General features: G+C 35.4%; 1 protein-coding gene across 2 annotated transcripts in view; it reads right to left on the bottom strand.

The window, feature by feature from the left end:
- Positions 1-16,306, bottom strand: part of RP1 (RP1 axonemal microtubule associated) — a 210,839-nt gene that overhangs the window by 117,848 nt on the left and 76,685 nt on the right. For both annotated transcript variants that reach the window (XM_070747755.1, XM_070747756.1), the window contains exons 19-25: positions 14,523-14,609; positions 12,757-12,889; positions 11,877-12,028; positions 10,578-10,732; positions 6,431-6,489; positions 3,648-3,692; positions 1,890-2,053 (exon numbers count right to left, since the gene is read on the bottom strand). In XM_070747755.1, the coding sequence (XP_070603856.1) occupies positions 1,890-2,053; positions 3,648-3,692; positions 6,431-6,489; positions 10,578-10,732; positions 11,877-12,028; positions 12,757-12,889; positions 14,523-14,609 (795 nt within the window). The remainder of the gene's footprint in view (positions 1-1,889; positions 2,054-3,647; positions 3,693-6,430; positions 6,490-10,577; positions 10,733-11,876; positions 12,029-12,756; positions 12,890-14,522; positions 14,610-16,306) is intronic.

Here is a 16,306-nt window from a genome sequence, read left to right as displayed (position 1 = left end):
GCAATTAAATCTGCACAATTAATCAAAACAACAGACAAATACTGGGAACGGGAGGTGTTTTTCTCCGTTCTTGAAATGAATCCCATTAGTTTGTGCTTGTCACTTAGTCCCAGAGACATTGATTTCTCGGATATCAATGGAACTCAATTCAAAGTTCAAATTCAAGGTCTTCTTCTAATCAATATCTGCACCTGGACTAGGAGAAGGTGACCGTTTTAATTTTTTAAAAGTAGAACATAATCATTTCTGAAAGAGGGTAAAATGTAATGTTGGTCTTTTATATTTTACATCAGGTGGGCAATTGTGCCTTTTGGATTTATTGGGTAACAAGTTCCATTATCTGTTGATGTTCAAAGCATCAAAGAATCACAGAGAGATAAAAACCTAATGCAAGACATAAATGGGAAAATAGAAAATATGCTCCAACTAATAATGATTGAAGATCAAAGAGCCCAGGTAAGAAAGGAGACAATAGAAAGAATGGAGGAAAAGACAGAACAGAAAAACCAGCAAACAAAGCAAGAAGATGAGAAGGAGGGGACGATAAAGATAACAATGACCAATGACATAAACCAAGGGAAAAGTACTATAAGAGATTTTAAAATGGAATTGGATAACCTGGAAAATACTTTTGAAAGGGAGATAAAGATTTGGGTGGACACTCTGGAAACCTGGTAGCATAGGAGGATAAAGATGGGAGAAATATTCAGACTGAATGGTGAAGACACAAATGCTGATAGAGACAAAGATCCAAGAGTATGGGAGGTAACCCAAAAACCGAATAAGAAGTGAAATATTAAAATGGACAAGAGATGATGGATTGAAAAGAATTATTATTACTTTTTTCTTTTTTCTAACATAATGATGGCCTTATTAAAAACCAAAATAGAGCTAGAAATTTATATAAAGCAATAGATACATGGAAAGATTGGAACTGAAAGATGGCATTATTAGATATGCTTAAATAATAGGATGACTGGTATTTGAATTGTGACTTTGAACAACTAAATAATGAAAGATTATGTCTTAATATAAAACAAATAAATTAATAATAGGATTACTAATGGTGGCCTGACAAGAAGTTAGAATAGAGGTAGAAATAAGAAAAGGGGGGAATATTAGCAGGTATAATTTTTATAAAATAGAATATAAGTAATAAGTAGATGGAAAGATTAATGGTTGAAATATGTTATTACTAAGTATTTATTTATTTATTGGATTTGTATGCTGCCCCTCTCCGCAGACTCGTATGCTTAATAATATAATTGGTATTAAAATGGAACATTGAAATATTGAAAAACCACTCTAAACAATCATGTATATCAATACTAGGATTATATAAGTTTGATTAATATAACAACTATTATTATTATCACTGCTGTTTTTAGCAAAAGGAATTATACCCAGAGGCCACACTGTTCATGCATTGATATTGGTGTAAAAATAAAAATCCAATAAAACTTTTTTAAAAAATTATCTGGCAGGCTAAAATGTTAAACCTTGAAATCAATGGTTTGAAGCAGGCCAAATTGTGTGCAACAACTAAATCTCTGCCTTACAGCATGTAAATAACAGCAGTATATGCATCAGAAAGGAAAGGAAATGTTGATATATACGGTAATCGTATACGATAATAGCATAGTATCTTCCCAGATGCCAACTATCTTCTTGGTAATTAATCTTAGTACAATTGGAGCCATAAATATGCAATCACTCAGTTCTTCCAGGAATGCTACATATTATTTCAATGAACCACTGAGACAATGAAATGTGAATTGAAATCACAACAATAGAAGCATTAATAAATGTCTGTCACTTATTCACCTTAAAATAAACCTGTTTTTAATAACTCAGCTACTCTTCATTGTTTGTATAAAGTCATATTGTACCTGGAATGTGTCTGTACTGTTGGGATTAAACAGCTGGTGTTTTCCAGATCCCAGTATAAGAGGACCTGAAGCCTTGTTATCTCCATAAACATAAAGGGACACAGTTGCTGTTGTGCCAGCTGTTTCAAAATCTCCAGTGACTATAGTGATTTTCCAATCTTCTCCTGCAGGTAAACAAAATTAAAATGAGTTCCACTGACAGAGCAGTTTTATCTCAGTAACTACCCAGTGCCTGGAGAGCTGTGCAGTACCAGCTTTATTGCAAACAATGCATCACTAAGCCTAGGAAACGGGAACAATCGAATGCTTAAAAGAAAAAGCAGGTGCTCAGGGATGGGATGGCTGGATGGTGAAATACTGTAAACTAAGGTTATGCTTTGGTGATGTTTTAAGAGCTTATGGAATTAGATGACACAATGGTCTTCAATGCAACATCAGAATGCTGTCTAGTGTAGATTTGCCTGGAAAAAATGTATACGAAATAGTGGAAATAGATTTTATTCTTAGAGAACATGCACAGAATTGTGTGATCTAATTCAGGACATTTTTTTGTGGGGAGGATATCTGTTTTAAAATGTCATGTAATTAAAAAATTAGTAGCTTATCTCACATTCTTTCATATTTTCAGTATCTGTGTATAAATATATTATTTAATGGTTTAAATTGTAAGCCACCTTGAAGGCTATTGGGGACACAAATGATTTATTAATAAATATACACATGCTAGGGTTGATAGTATAATGTCCTGATCATTTTCTTATACTGGTAGCTTTAATAGAGGGTAGGAGATCTATCATTTATGAAACCACTATTATAATATCAGACCATTATAATAAGCAAACTAACACTAGAAATTAGCAGAGTATTTTCTTATATAGCACAGGGCACACCCTCAGCAGGATTCTCTCACTGTGTACTACAGAAGTAGATGACTGTAGCTAGAATTAACTGAGACCAAATTTCTAAGTAAACCTCCCTGTTCTCAAATATGTTCTTTCATTTACAACTTGCACTCCAAAAGTATTACTAAAACTATTTCAAATGTGTGCCAGTGTTTATATCGTGAATGCCATCATGAATATATTTTTCTATACATTAAAAAAAATCTAAATGTTTTAGAAAGTGCTAAATATCAGGTGTGATGTTTAGCAAGGTATCGGTCAGAATCTACTTGCATCAGATACTTGAGTGGAATACACATTTTCAAAATATTCTTTTAATAAATATTGTTCTGTTTAGGAACTAAGCAAGACTAATATTATACTGATCATAGTTAAAAGGATACAAGTAATTAACTGTATCACAAATTTTCATCCCTCTTGTATGCAAAATCTGATAGGTTGATACCCTCTGATTCTTTTAACTGTGGATGGGTGCATAATTTGCTATAAACCACATTTTTCCTCTTTACATTTATCTGTGATAAAATGCCAATCAAAGAGAAATCTCATCAGGAAGAGACCAAAGTCACATTGCCAAGATAAAGAAAAGATGTCTTCAATACAGATTGCCTTTGTGAATAGTTAACAGGCTTGGATATAAGATAATGAAATAACTAAATAAAAGCAGGTATTTCTTTCTTAACAAGAATGTGAAGAAAGAGATATTATATGAATGCCTTTATTGCTCTCCATAATGTTCCTCCCTTCAGAAAATGTCTGTTAAAAGGAGGCAAAGATGTTCACAGAACCTACACCCCCACACATTTCAGTTTAGCTCTAAACTTTGATTAAAAGAAAAAGCAACGGAACAGTTTACCATTTTCTTCCTCTTGCATTTTCAACTGATGATTTATTTGCATTTCTGCCAAAAATAAAACAGCAGTGCAGTTAATAATAGAGTTGTCAGGTTACAATAAAATGTGGAAGAAAGGAAGAGGTGCTAAGTTGATATTAACTCTTTTGCTCCTGAAGAAGAAACAAATAACTTTCACAAACCAGCTTGCTACACTTGAAAAATCTAAAAGCAGCCAGCTTTCTATTCTTCTCTGAATAATTTGCAGGACTGTATTAATCTCTGTATTCATGTCCTTTCATTCAATCCATGAGATGGTTGAAAAGAATACCAACATACAGTATGTGGAGCTGTCCCATTGCCATGGTCGCAGAGTTAATGCACAACAATACAATAATACTAATTTTATTTGCATCCGAGACAAACCAAGAAAATAAAAATATTAATTGAGTATGACCACTTAAGGAAAGGGATTAGTGGGTTTCACTGGCATCATATGTTGGTTAAAAAAAACACCAATTGCTCTCTCAAAGCAAGAAGCTGGTTTTGACAGATGAGTAGACTACCTGTCAGAACCTGGTCCTGAGCCAAATGATGCATGGAAGAAGAAAGATGTGCTCAACTGTTTCATTGAGCAGAAATCTCATACTATTCCATGCAGCTGCTGCTATATCAGACAGATGTCACTCCTCACTGATATCCACGTGGGGATAGGGATGATTTTGCCTGCTAAAGCATGAAGTGCTATTCTGCTTTACAAAGCAGCACCATCTGCTGTGGATCAAGTACAGGGCTGCCTGGGGCTTGGCAGATTGGCAAGAGAAGCAAGATAAGTTATGGTTATATATTTGCCAGTCTCAAATCTCATAGATCCCTCTGGTAAAAGATCCGGGAAACAGCTCCATGAGATTGGAGAACTGGTGGCAAAATAGCTGCTCATTGCTCCATTTCTTCTGCCTCCCGTCCCTTCTGAGCCTTAACAACTAACTGCCAAGTTTAGCAACAGTGTGAGGAAGAGGAGTGACAGGAAATGGTTATTTGGTTCAAGGGGAGTTTGAAAGAATTGAACTCTCCTGCTTCCAAAAGCAGAATGATCATGATATCAGGAGCCAGAGGGTTGAGATATCCACAGCAGCCTTATGAAATCAACGGGATCTGGACAGAACCCTGTCCCTGATTGTAGCTAACATTGGAACATCATCTTTCGGCTGTGGGGAGGAGGGCATTTGCACAGGTTCACCTGGTGCACCAGTTGCGGCCCTATTTGGACAGGGAGTCATTGCTCACAATCGCTCATGCCCTCATCACCTCGAGGTTCAACTACTGCAATGCTCTCTACATGGGGCCACCTTTGAAAAGTGTTTGGAAACTTCAGATCGTGCAGAATGCGTCTGCAAGAGCTATCGTGGGGTTACCTAGATTTGCCCATGTCTCCCCAAAACTCCGTGGCTTGCATTGGCTGCCGATCAGTTTCCAGTCACAATTCAAAGTGTTGGCAATGACCTATAAAGCCCTACATGGCATCGGACCAGAATACCTCCGGAACCGTCTTCTGCCACACGAATCCCAGTGGCCGATAAGGTCACACAGAGTTGGCCTTCTCTGGGTCCAATCGACTAAACAATGTTGTCTGGCAGGCCCCAGGAGAAGAGCCTTCTCTGTGGTGGCCCCGGCTCTCTGGAATCAACTCCCCCCAGAGATCAGAACTGTCCCCACCCTCCTTGTCTTTCATAAATTGCTTAAGACCCACCTGTATCGCTAGGCATGGGGGAATTGAGATATCTTCCCAGGGTTATATAGTTTTATGTATGGTATGCTTGTGTTGTATGGTTTTAAATGATGGGTTTTTAGATGCTTTTTAGATATTAGATTTGTTACATTGTCACATTGTTATTATTATTGTTGTGAGCCGCCCGAGTCTGCGGAAAGGGGCGGCATACAAATCTAATAAATTATTATTATTGTTGTTGTTGTTATTATTATTGTTGTTGTTGTTATTATTATTATTACTATTATTATTATTATTATTTATTATTATCACTATAATTGTTACAAAGGCATTGTAGATCTTTTGTATTGCATAGCTTTGAAGAAGAGGAGAAATATTGCTATAAATGTGAGAAGCTTAAATTTTTTTTTTTTAATGTTTAAAATATATTTATTGATGATAAACTTATTCCTGGACACACTGATTCTTTTTTCTATGGAGCAGACCCTCCTAATTGTTTATATTGGCTTGGCTCAGAGTTATACTGGCAATGAGAAGCTTAATTTGAGACCTTTTTTTTATTTATTTGCCTTATAGGCTGCCCATCTCCAAGGACTCAAGGCAGGATATAATATATATGCAGTAAACTAGTGAAAGTTAAAAGAAACATCATGAGGATACAAATAATGAAGCGTCTTCATATGAAACTGGCAGAATGGCATTAAGATCAGCCTATAATCACTAATCTGTCCCAAAGTCATTATAAGATAGGTCTATTGTACCAGATCAGAGCTGCAAATATCCAAATATTATACAGAAAATAAATTCCTTATCGAAGGCCTCCCTGTAAGACCCCCATACTACCACAAGGCTTCCATATTTGGAAGCCTTATGGTAGTATGGAACATAGGGATTTACATATTCAGCAAATCCTGATCATTATGTCAGTATTTGGTTTTCATGGTTGACCAATTTATGTGCAACTGATTTACAGTTCAGTCCAATACATTTGTTCAATAACAATTCAATAGTGCTAGGCCCATAATAAGATTGTACTTTGAATTTCAATCTCCCTCCAAATTCTGTTTATGTAATTTACCTTGGACAAAGAGCTCTATTTCTGAACAGATTATTCCTTGAGACATATATGGCAGCCATCTGAAAAGGAGAAGAAAGAATAAATGAATGGAAGAACGGAAGGGATAAAAAAATATAACGTGTTTATTATGTCTTACCACATCTAACAATCTAACTGGAATGCCTTTTTCAGTAGGAATACTTACAAGATGATATTTATTCCATGTTCTGCAAAGCTTTTAACACAAGATAATAAAAAATCTACACAAAGTATTTGACAGTATCATGATGTAATCATTCAATTGTACAAAGGTAAAGAAAAGTAATGAAAATTATAATAAATTTTGCAAAAGGGAAAATTATATGTTTTAATCACATGAACTGGCAAGTAGAAATATGATTTTTTTTCTACCCAGAACATCATGATAATAATGTGAGGTTTAAGTGGTTTTTCTTCATCATTGCTAAAGTCTGGTTTAGGTACATACACCTGGGATTAATACAGATTCCTATGCAGAGATATTTCATATGTATTTTATAATGTAAAACATCCACAGAGACAAAGCAGAACTACTCAACACATTCTTCACATCTATCTTCACTCACAAAGAAACCACAAACCAAAAAAACTGCAACACAGCTGCAGAAATCAGAACTGGAACAAAACTCCACTTTAAGAAAAATAGAGTAAGGGATCACCTGTTGAAACTCAATGAGTTCAAATCACCAGGGCAGGGGGATTACATCCCAGAGTCCTAAAGGAACTAGCAGATGTCATAGCTGAACCTCTGTACCACATCTTCCAAAAATCCTGGATCACAAGAGAACTACTGATTATTGGAATCAAGCTGACGTGGTCCCCATTTACAAAAAAGGCAAAAAACCAGACCCAGGAAACTACAGACTGATCAGCCTGACATCTATAAGAGAGAAAATACAAAAAAAAAGAAAAGAAACATATCTGCCACCACTTTGAGGCAAACAAATTTAATAACCACCAGCCAAAATGGTTTCATCAGGAACAAATCATGCCAAATCATTCTTCAATGCTGTGACCAAATCAATTGACAGAGAAACTCAGTGGACTTAATAAACCTGGACTTTAGCAAAGCATTTGACAAGGTGGAGGAAAATCTACTACTCTGCATAAGAAAGAAAAGTGGGATAAACAGTAACACAACAAGATGCATTGAAAACTAACTGACTAACCGCACCCAGCGAGTAGTCCTCAACTGATCTATGCCCACATGGAAAGAAGTAAGCAGCGGACCACAAGGGTCATCCTAGGCCCAGTACTCTTTAACATATTAGTCAATGACCTAGATGATGGTATAGAGGGGGAGTGGTCAATACTCCTGAGGATAGGCTCAGGATACAGAAAGTTCTAGACAGAATTATACAGTGGGCCCAAACAAACAAAATGAAGTTCAACATAGAGAAAAGTAAATTCCTTACACCTAAGTAAGAAAACCCCAAAACATACATACAAACTGGGTAAAACCACACTCAACACAAGTGACTAGGAGAGAGATCTAGGAGTCTTGGTGGACAATCAACCAAACATGAACCAGCAATGTGCAGCGGTGGCTAAAAAGCCAAAACAATCTTGAGCTGCTTCAACAGAGGAATACAATGTAGGACTAAGGAAGTACAAATGCCACTCTATAACACCCTAGTCAGAGCACACCTAGAGTACTGCATTCAATTTTGGGCTCCACACTACAAAAAAGACATTGAAACTGTGGAAAAAGTACAGAAGAGAGAAACCAGAATATGAGGAAAGGTTGCAGGAACTAGGTGTGGACAGTCTAGCAAAAATGTGGGGCTGCCACAGCAAGGAAGGGGTCACACTGTTTCCAAAGCACCAGAGAGCCAGACAAGGAGCAATGGATGGAAGCTGACCAAGGAGAGATTCAACCTAAAAATAAGGAAGACCTTTCTGATGATGAGAGCAATCAACCGGTGAAATGACCTGCCTGCGGAGGTTGTGAACACTCCAACACTGGAGACCTTAAAGAAGAGATTGGACTGCCATATGTCTGGGATAGTATAGGTCCCCTGCACCAGTAGGATGTTGGACTACAAGACCCACAGGGTCCTTTCCAACACAAACTATAAAGTAAATAAATATAAGCATCACCTTCACAAAAGGAAGAACAGGGTAGGAACAAAAAATAACACCAGTCAAGACTCATTTCAAAAGAAAGTAGGAAGTGCAAAGAATTGTGTCTGCTTTAGAGATATGGTCACAGTATGTAGCAGGTGAAGTGACCACTTCTAACAACATCAGAGAAGGTAGAATAGAGATTGAAGACTGCAAAGGTGTTTATTTAAAAGTATTATTAGGAAAAACTAAATTAGCAAGCTTTTTTTTAATACTAAATTTCCTGATCAAAAGCTCTGGAGAACTGAAAACTCAACACAATGAGTTTGTCAACACATATTAGTTTGATTGATCTTAATAAAGATCAATCTACTCTACTATCTACTCTACTATACTCTACTATCAATCTACTCTACTATACTCTACTATCTACTCTACTATCGCAATTATTTAGATTTAGAAATATTGTACTTCTTTTCACAACAGAACCAAAATAAAAATACCTCATGAATCTAAAATAAAGCAAAATAAATAGATGTTCAAAATATGAAGTTGTTATTTTTAAATCAGACATTTTTGAACTGAGAAAAAAATTGTCCATCTATAGATTGAAAAAAAACCTAAGACTAACATTTCACATTCCATTTTAGAGAAAACACTGGGTCTTTCACTATATGCAGGAAATGAAAAATGGAAATGGGTGTTCATTTACTAGGGGATGGTAAGCTCATGTTGAAAAACTGGTTGCATCTAAAATTATATATGTTTTGCTTAGTCATTGCAGTTATATGAAAGGCATTGGGTTGCCTTCTACCAACCCCACCCCCTTCTTTCTAAGTTTGATAAATCCTGATAGACCATTAAGAACCCATTAGGTTTGTTCATCCCTGGACTTTAAGTGGAATACTTGTTGTTATTTGTATTTTAAAAAGAACACACACACAAAAGAGGAAGAGGTGTTTTGCCCAATTCTGGTATTCAAAAATACCTGTTTACATGACGTAATCCAGATACACATTTAGAAAATATTTTACTGAGCTCCTTAAACAATCCCTTGAACCGGGAACCGTCTGGCCAATATTACACAAAGAATCAGGGAACCAATAGGAAATGTAATATTACTTTATATATCATTCTAATTCTAAAATAAATGAGTTATTCCTCAATTAAAACTAAGTTGATATTACATTAACAGCACTGGGTAATGTAACAGTTGTAAGTATTTGGCTTGGAATGAAAATATAAAATGATATCAGGAAGCAGAAGAGGGGATTATCTTCAATATTTGTTCATATTCCCACTATTAGACAATTGTTAGACATTGGAACAGTGGTAGGTTGCTGGCAGTTCAACTTCAGACCAGTTCACCTGCATCGGGGTAGAAATTTGCCCCTGCTAACTGAACCAGCAGCAATGGCCTTCTGGTCACAACCCTGAACTGGTCCTCTAGTCATCAATCCTCAAAAGTGGCTAGCAAAGAACCTTTTTCGCATGTGCAAAGCTTCTGCGCATGCGCAGAGGGCCATTTCCCTGATGTGACATGCACTTCCGACGTGATGGGAACCAGTAGGGAAGGTAAGTGTAACCCACCCCTGCATAGGAACCCTTTGGGACATTAGAGTCACCCCTGTTTTCTAGGCTTAGAAAGTTATGAAATCCTGCAACTAGATACTGTACCTGGGAGAGACAAAAAATAAGACAATTACAGGGGGAGGCAGAATTAAGGGAGGGAAGAAATAAACAGAGTGAGCTTCCTTTGACTTTTGAAAGTACAACTTGGATATTCATTCTGTAAAAGTGGTTTGTTATTTGTATGAGTTTAGCCCATCTGCAGTAACTGTTACAAGGACGCAAAGTGTTTCTCATCTTCAGTGATTTTGTCCTTCTAATAAATCATGCTTGGATACATTTTCTTTTTTGCTTATCTAATTCTATTTCTTGTGTCATTGCAAGAAATAGAGGTAAAAATTAAGGAAATTATATAACTGGCCACATAGAGAGATGATATTGCCAGTTTAGGAATCAAGAAATTATTTGGCATTTTTCTTTTAAATTCAAATACAACCTTTCACAGATGAAAATGTTTTCTGAGTTTTTCCCAGATTCTCTGATGATTATTTTCTCACAGTACCAATCTTGCAACTGGTTATCACTCTTGCAGCACAGCAGTACTTTCTCTAGATTTCCAAGTGACACAGCTTGTATTTCAAACATGTCAATCTAGAAGAGACGTTAATTCAGACAATAATAAACAAATGATTATCATAAGTTCAGTGGTGAAATAGTGTTTAGGAAATCCATCTTTCCTACCTCTTTATATTTTTATATATCTCTCCTCAATTAGTTAACCTATCCATGACTATTTGTTGTTCCCCAATCATAATCAAACCACTAAAATCACTAGTTCAAGGAAGTTCAAGATAAATATATTAAAATAACTGAAGTTCAAGCACTCTAGCTGGACAATACCCTTTCATATCTGGCTTGAAATGTTGCAATTTATATAATGGGGTAGAACAGTAAAGATGATTAATAATGAGCAATACAATAGTTACTGTAAGTGGGACAAAATGTTCTACTTACTGTCAAGTAGCTATTTAGAACCCTTATTAGAACCAAAATCATACACCAATAATAATGTAATATATTGCTATAAGGATTAGAAATGACTGAAAAAGAAGGACCAAGGGCATCAGAAAGAGTATCAAATAGTGCACTCAAAATGGTAAATTGTCACTTAGGAGCATTATTTTGCAAACCTTTTAAACTATGAATAATATCCTAGAATTACTTTAGTAATTCTTGTGCCAACTATGTCACATTCAGATAAGTCTCTGTACCTAATATTTTCCAATAGATTAACACCACAAAAAAAATGTAGTCAATAACCAAATAATCAACACAATTTATTCTAATGTCAAAAGTATGGCTATTTCATATGCAACACATTTCCATAATCAACATGCCTGCATTTTAAGCATCTAAAATCAAAAGCCTTGCTCAAAGATTTTTGCATGCTTCCTTCTTTTTTTATTGCTGTAACATTTCTTTTCTTCAATATATTTTTAGAATCCGGTTTTTTATTATTCATAGTAGTAGTTAGGAGGGAGGCATAATTTTTCATTATGAAAACAGGATATTTAGATATAAATAGATTTAGATATGGATATTGTACAGAACAGAATATATTATAAGAAGTAACAAGATACAGGTAAATTGAATGGTGACTTAAAGTCTGAAGTTTGATTCCATTTCCTTCAAAATTGATGTAATGTTCTGCATTAAAGTCACATTTGGTTTCTCTATAATTAACTTATAGATAAATAGTTTATGTATTATGAATGTATTATTTAAGCATACGTACCATTCCTCTCTGAAATTTTATAGGTTGGTCTGATTTAGCAAGAAGTCTAAAGCCAGAATCTCCTCTTTCTCCATATATGCATAGATAAATGGAAGAAGTGGTTTCAGCATGTTCCATATTCCCAGTAGATACATCAACCTGATAACCCACAACTAGAGAAAGAGAATCATAGCTCAAAATACACCAATGACTTAAATGAATATGATATGAATACATTTCCATGTTAGATTTAAATACTGATTGCTCATTGCTGTCAAATACAGCTATTTGTTTAACATTTATTTATGTATTTATGTATTTATGTATTTATGTATTTATGTATGTATGTATGTATGTATGTATGTATGTATGTATGTATTTATTTATTTATTTATTTATTTATTTATTTATTTGATTTTTATGCCGCTCTTAAAGTCCCATGATTATTATTTGAAATTAGAGGCATACAAACTGCATAGATCAAAGGAGGCAAATGATACCAAATGTGCCATGGTTTTATCACACAAATGACAGGCTGCACTACCCACTTACCTGGGAGTAAGTCCCACAGAACTCAGTGGACCTTGTTTTCGGTTAGGAGAATCAATTGAGAGGGGCCACGCATATTCCCTGGGGTCACACATGCCCCCCGGCATCAATCTGTGCCCCCCCAGGTGAGCCCATCCCACTATTTGGGAAGCACTGGTCTATACCATGAAAAGGTACTGTGCTTCATTTCACATATTTATCGACTATGGAAGGAGAAAGGGTATTTAAAAATCATAAAGAGGGCAGCCATGATCTCTTTACTGAGGACTTGCATCTTTTTAAAACTGTATTGTATATGCGATTAATATATAAAAGGAACAGGACTTGAATTATGCAGCTATAGATTGATTACTTGGATAAAGGCTTCTCCCATTTTCTGCAACAGAAAGTTCACACACAGCATTTCCATTCCCTTCATTCCAGAACAGCCATTTGTTTGTGGGAAACTTCAAAATTCTACCAGTCTTCAGATGTTGTAATGTTATCTATCAAAGAAAGAACAGGAAACACTTGCATAAATCTGTGGGGTTGGTTTTTACCTCCAAGTCTTGCCACAATTGCAGCCCAATTAATAAAAGAACGTAAAATTAAAACTTAGGGCAACCAATAACTATTCATACCTCTTTCTTATAGTTAGCTTCAGAAAGCTGTCCCTGATTTAATTTCTTTAAACTGAATTTTAACACTGAACATTTTCAATTTGATATAAAAGACATTTGCAGAAATAAACCTGATCACTTTATGTTCTAATGCTTTGTCCTTATTAGTCCAGTTCCCTTTGCTGATATACACAAAATAGCTACAGTGCCAGGAAAAAACCCCATGTTCCAGTAAGTTACTTGTTTATTTAAAAGAAGGTCATCTTTTCAAATCCAGAAACCATATTTATGAACCTGGGATTCAGATATTAAAGAAGAATGAATCAACAAAATAGAAAAATAACAGAATCTCTGAAATAATGAGAGTTGGACTGAAAATATTCTCACTTCTATTCTATTTCTAATAGTACAAGTCCTTGAATGTTCTATTTCTAACAGTAAAAGTCCTTGAGTAGCATTTATTGCTATGAGAGTACTCTTATTTAAAATGTTATTTGTAAATTAAGCTTACAGAATTAAAAACCTCATCTCTGCATAGGATACTAAGCAAGAGACCAATCTACTTTAACTTCTCCAAAAGCTGTATTTCAGGACAAATACTAGTATTCTAATGAAATAATAAATTTACTTTGTCTTGTGAGCAAAAGACAATAAAACTGGATCATGTAGTGGTTGCACTGAGTAAAAGCTCTTTAGAACTAAAGTGGAAAAGTTATGGGCCTCCACATACTGCACTATAGCATTGGGAAGGCATGGGTTCTGTGACCTGTCCTAACTTTTAGAGAAGATCAAAAACTAGTCATTATTTTAATGCACCTCATTTTGTCAACCTACATATATTTACAAGAAAACAATTACTTTCTTCTCATTATTTTGCCAGGTTAAGAGGTAAAAGACAATCTATATGGATGTATTATGAAAATGGGATTTTAATCATGAACTTGGTTTAGAAAGCCCACACCTGTTTACTTATTTATTATTATTTTTCACCTTATTAGATTTATTTGTCACTCAACCTCAAAGCAGCTCTAGGAAGCTTATAAGACTAGAAACTGTAAAGATTAAAATATAAAAACAGTAAAATAGAATTACAATCAAAAATAAAATCGCAGTTAAAAGATGGGGAACAAGGGAGCAGGTAGGAAGATGAGGTGTTCTGATATCCATGAACCAACTCCAGTGTGATATTGCTCCATTGTGGCTCCAAGCCAGCTGGCAGAGCCAGGTCTTCAGCAAATGACTTGCCACTATATGATAATATAATTTGATGGACAATATGTCATATTGCATGAAGATAATTCTGGGCTATTTTTTAAAAAATGCTCATTTGTTTAAAAAGAAACAGCATCTATTTATCTGTTTTGATGGCTAAACTATTGTTTTCTAGCTGTAGTACATCAACTTCCTGGATTCCTAGCAGGCCCAACATGATAGGAAGACATGAGATGGAAATTGATCTAGCATATAATATTCAGTGACAAGGAATAAGAAACATTGCAAAGTGTACCAGGAACCTGACCTTTTCCAACATCCAATCTGCATATTGACTTGATCCATCGTGGCCTATTCTGATTTTGTAAATGCTACCAATGTCTTTCATTTCAACCTGAATAATCAGAAATAAAAACAGATACACCAGGTCACAAAGAAATAGTTATGTTATATAAAAATATAAAGATTATATGAACATAGCTGTTGTGGGTGGTCCATGTCTGGCTCAGCTGGTCACAGATTTCAAGGACCAGGAAATGGTTGCGTATTGGTATCCTAGGCCCATGTTCTTGGCACCCGAGTCTGTTAGTGAGAGTGAGGGGGGGGTTAGAGACTGGGAACCCAACAGTTTCTGTAGCACCCCCAGTTATGGTATTGAATGAGTCAGAGGAGGACAATGGGGAATCAGAGGAGGAGGCCCTCCTATTAAAGTTAGGAGGATGGTGTCTAAACATGAATATTTGAAAAGAAGGTGTTCTTGGCATTAATAGCTCTATGGGAAACTTGGCCACACCTTGTCATTATATAAGGGACTGTCTGAGGGAAAGTGGGCATGGTGAACAAAGTTTGTATCATGGCGGTCGGAGAATGAAAGCTGAGAGGACTTTCTGCTTCCAGATCTTTGTCATCCCTGCCAGTTTTATGTTTTATAAAGCTTTGCTGAATTGTAAGTTTTGATGAAACTGCCAGAAACACTTCAAGGACTGATTAATGATTCTATGGCTCACATCCCGGACTTGTCTTATCTCTGGCTCATTAACCAAGAACACTGCTAGCATGGAATTCTTTAGAGTTAACCAATTTATTGCATGAACTTGTTTTACCAGTAGACTTTTGCTATGATCAACTTTTGCAAGTTTGTATGGCTTTTTTATTCCTGATCGTTGACCTGACCGGACAGAACAATAGTGTGGCACAATCATTGCCACATGCAGATCCTGCAATATATATGGAGCACTAGGGCTGGGTTGATCTTTTAAGAGATGCTTTGCTTTATAGGGCGGGGGGGGAAGCAAAATACCCCTATGAAGTGGTTCCATGGTCATAATAGTGAATAAAGTATTGTGCCTCTATTAACATCAAAGCAATTTGTCTCTTCTCTATAAAGAAAAGTGCTTTCTCAAGTCCAACCACACATGCAACTGTATAAAGTACTATTTGATACAGATGTAGACATGCATGTGTATTTATAATACACACACATGTATGCACACATACACACACCAATATTTATTTCTATAATCAGTAAATCATCACTATTGCTTTTCATGAAGTTATATATACAGTGACAAGCACACATTTTCTTTGTCATGATAAGTGATTACTTGATCTATTAATGTATTAAATCAGCCATAAAGTGAAGTATTTACATTTAGTACAGTCATTGCTTTCTGTATCATTTGAGATTCAGGGAACAGATGTTCCACTACATATGTAATAATGTAATATTAAATGGGCATGGATCCGTCAATTTAATATTATGAAGACAAAGCTGTGGAATAAATTAAGAAAATGTTTGATTAGGATATTAACTAATAAAGAAGAAATGTATTAAAATGTATCCAGACAAAGTAAGAAATTTAATTTGAAATGTAGACTGTGTTAATATATTTGTAATCCTTAGATTTTATTTGTACTAGTATCTAATTCACTTTGGAGGAGGGGAGAAAGTGTGATAAGTTTATAAAATTTATAAAGACAAGGTGGCATAATGAGCTTGCAACATTTCTTGCCTTAGTTGACCCTCGTCCACAATGCCTCTGAAGTTTTGGCAGTATCTTTCTGTACTTATTTTAATTAGAATTGAATCTT

Source organism: Erythrolamprus reginae, chromosome 3 (assembly GCF_031021105.1).
Source record: "Erythrolamprus reginae isolate rEryReg1 chromosome 3, rEryReg1.hap1, whole genome shotgun sequence".
Taxonomy (NCBI): Eukaryota; Metazoa; Chordata; class Lepidosauria; order Squamata; family Dipsadidae; genus Erythrolamprus; species Erythrolamprus reginae.
This window is presented reverse-complemented; position numbering and strand designations above follow the sequence as displayed.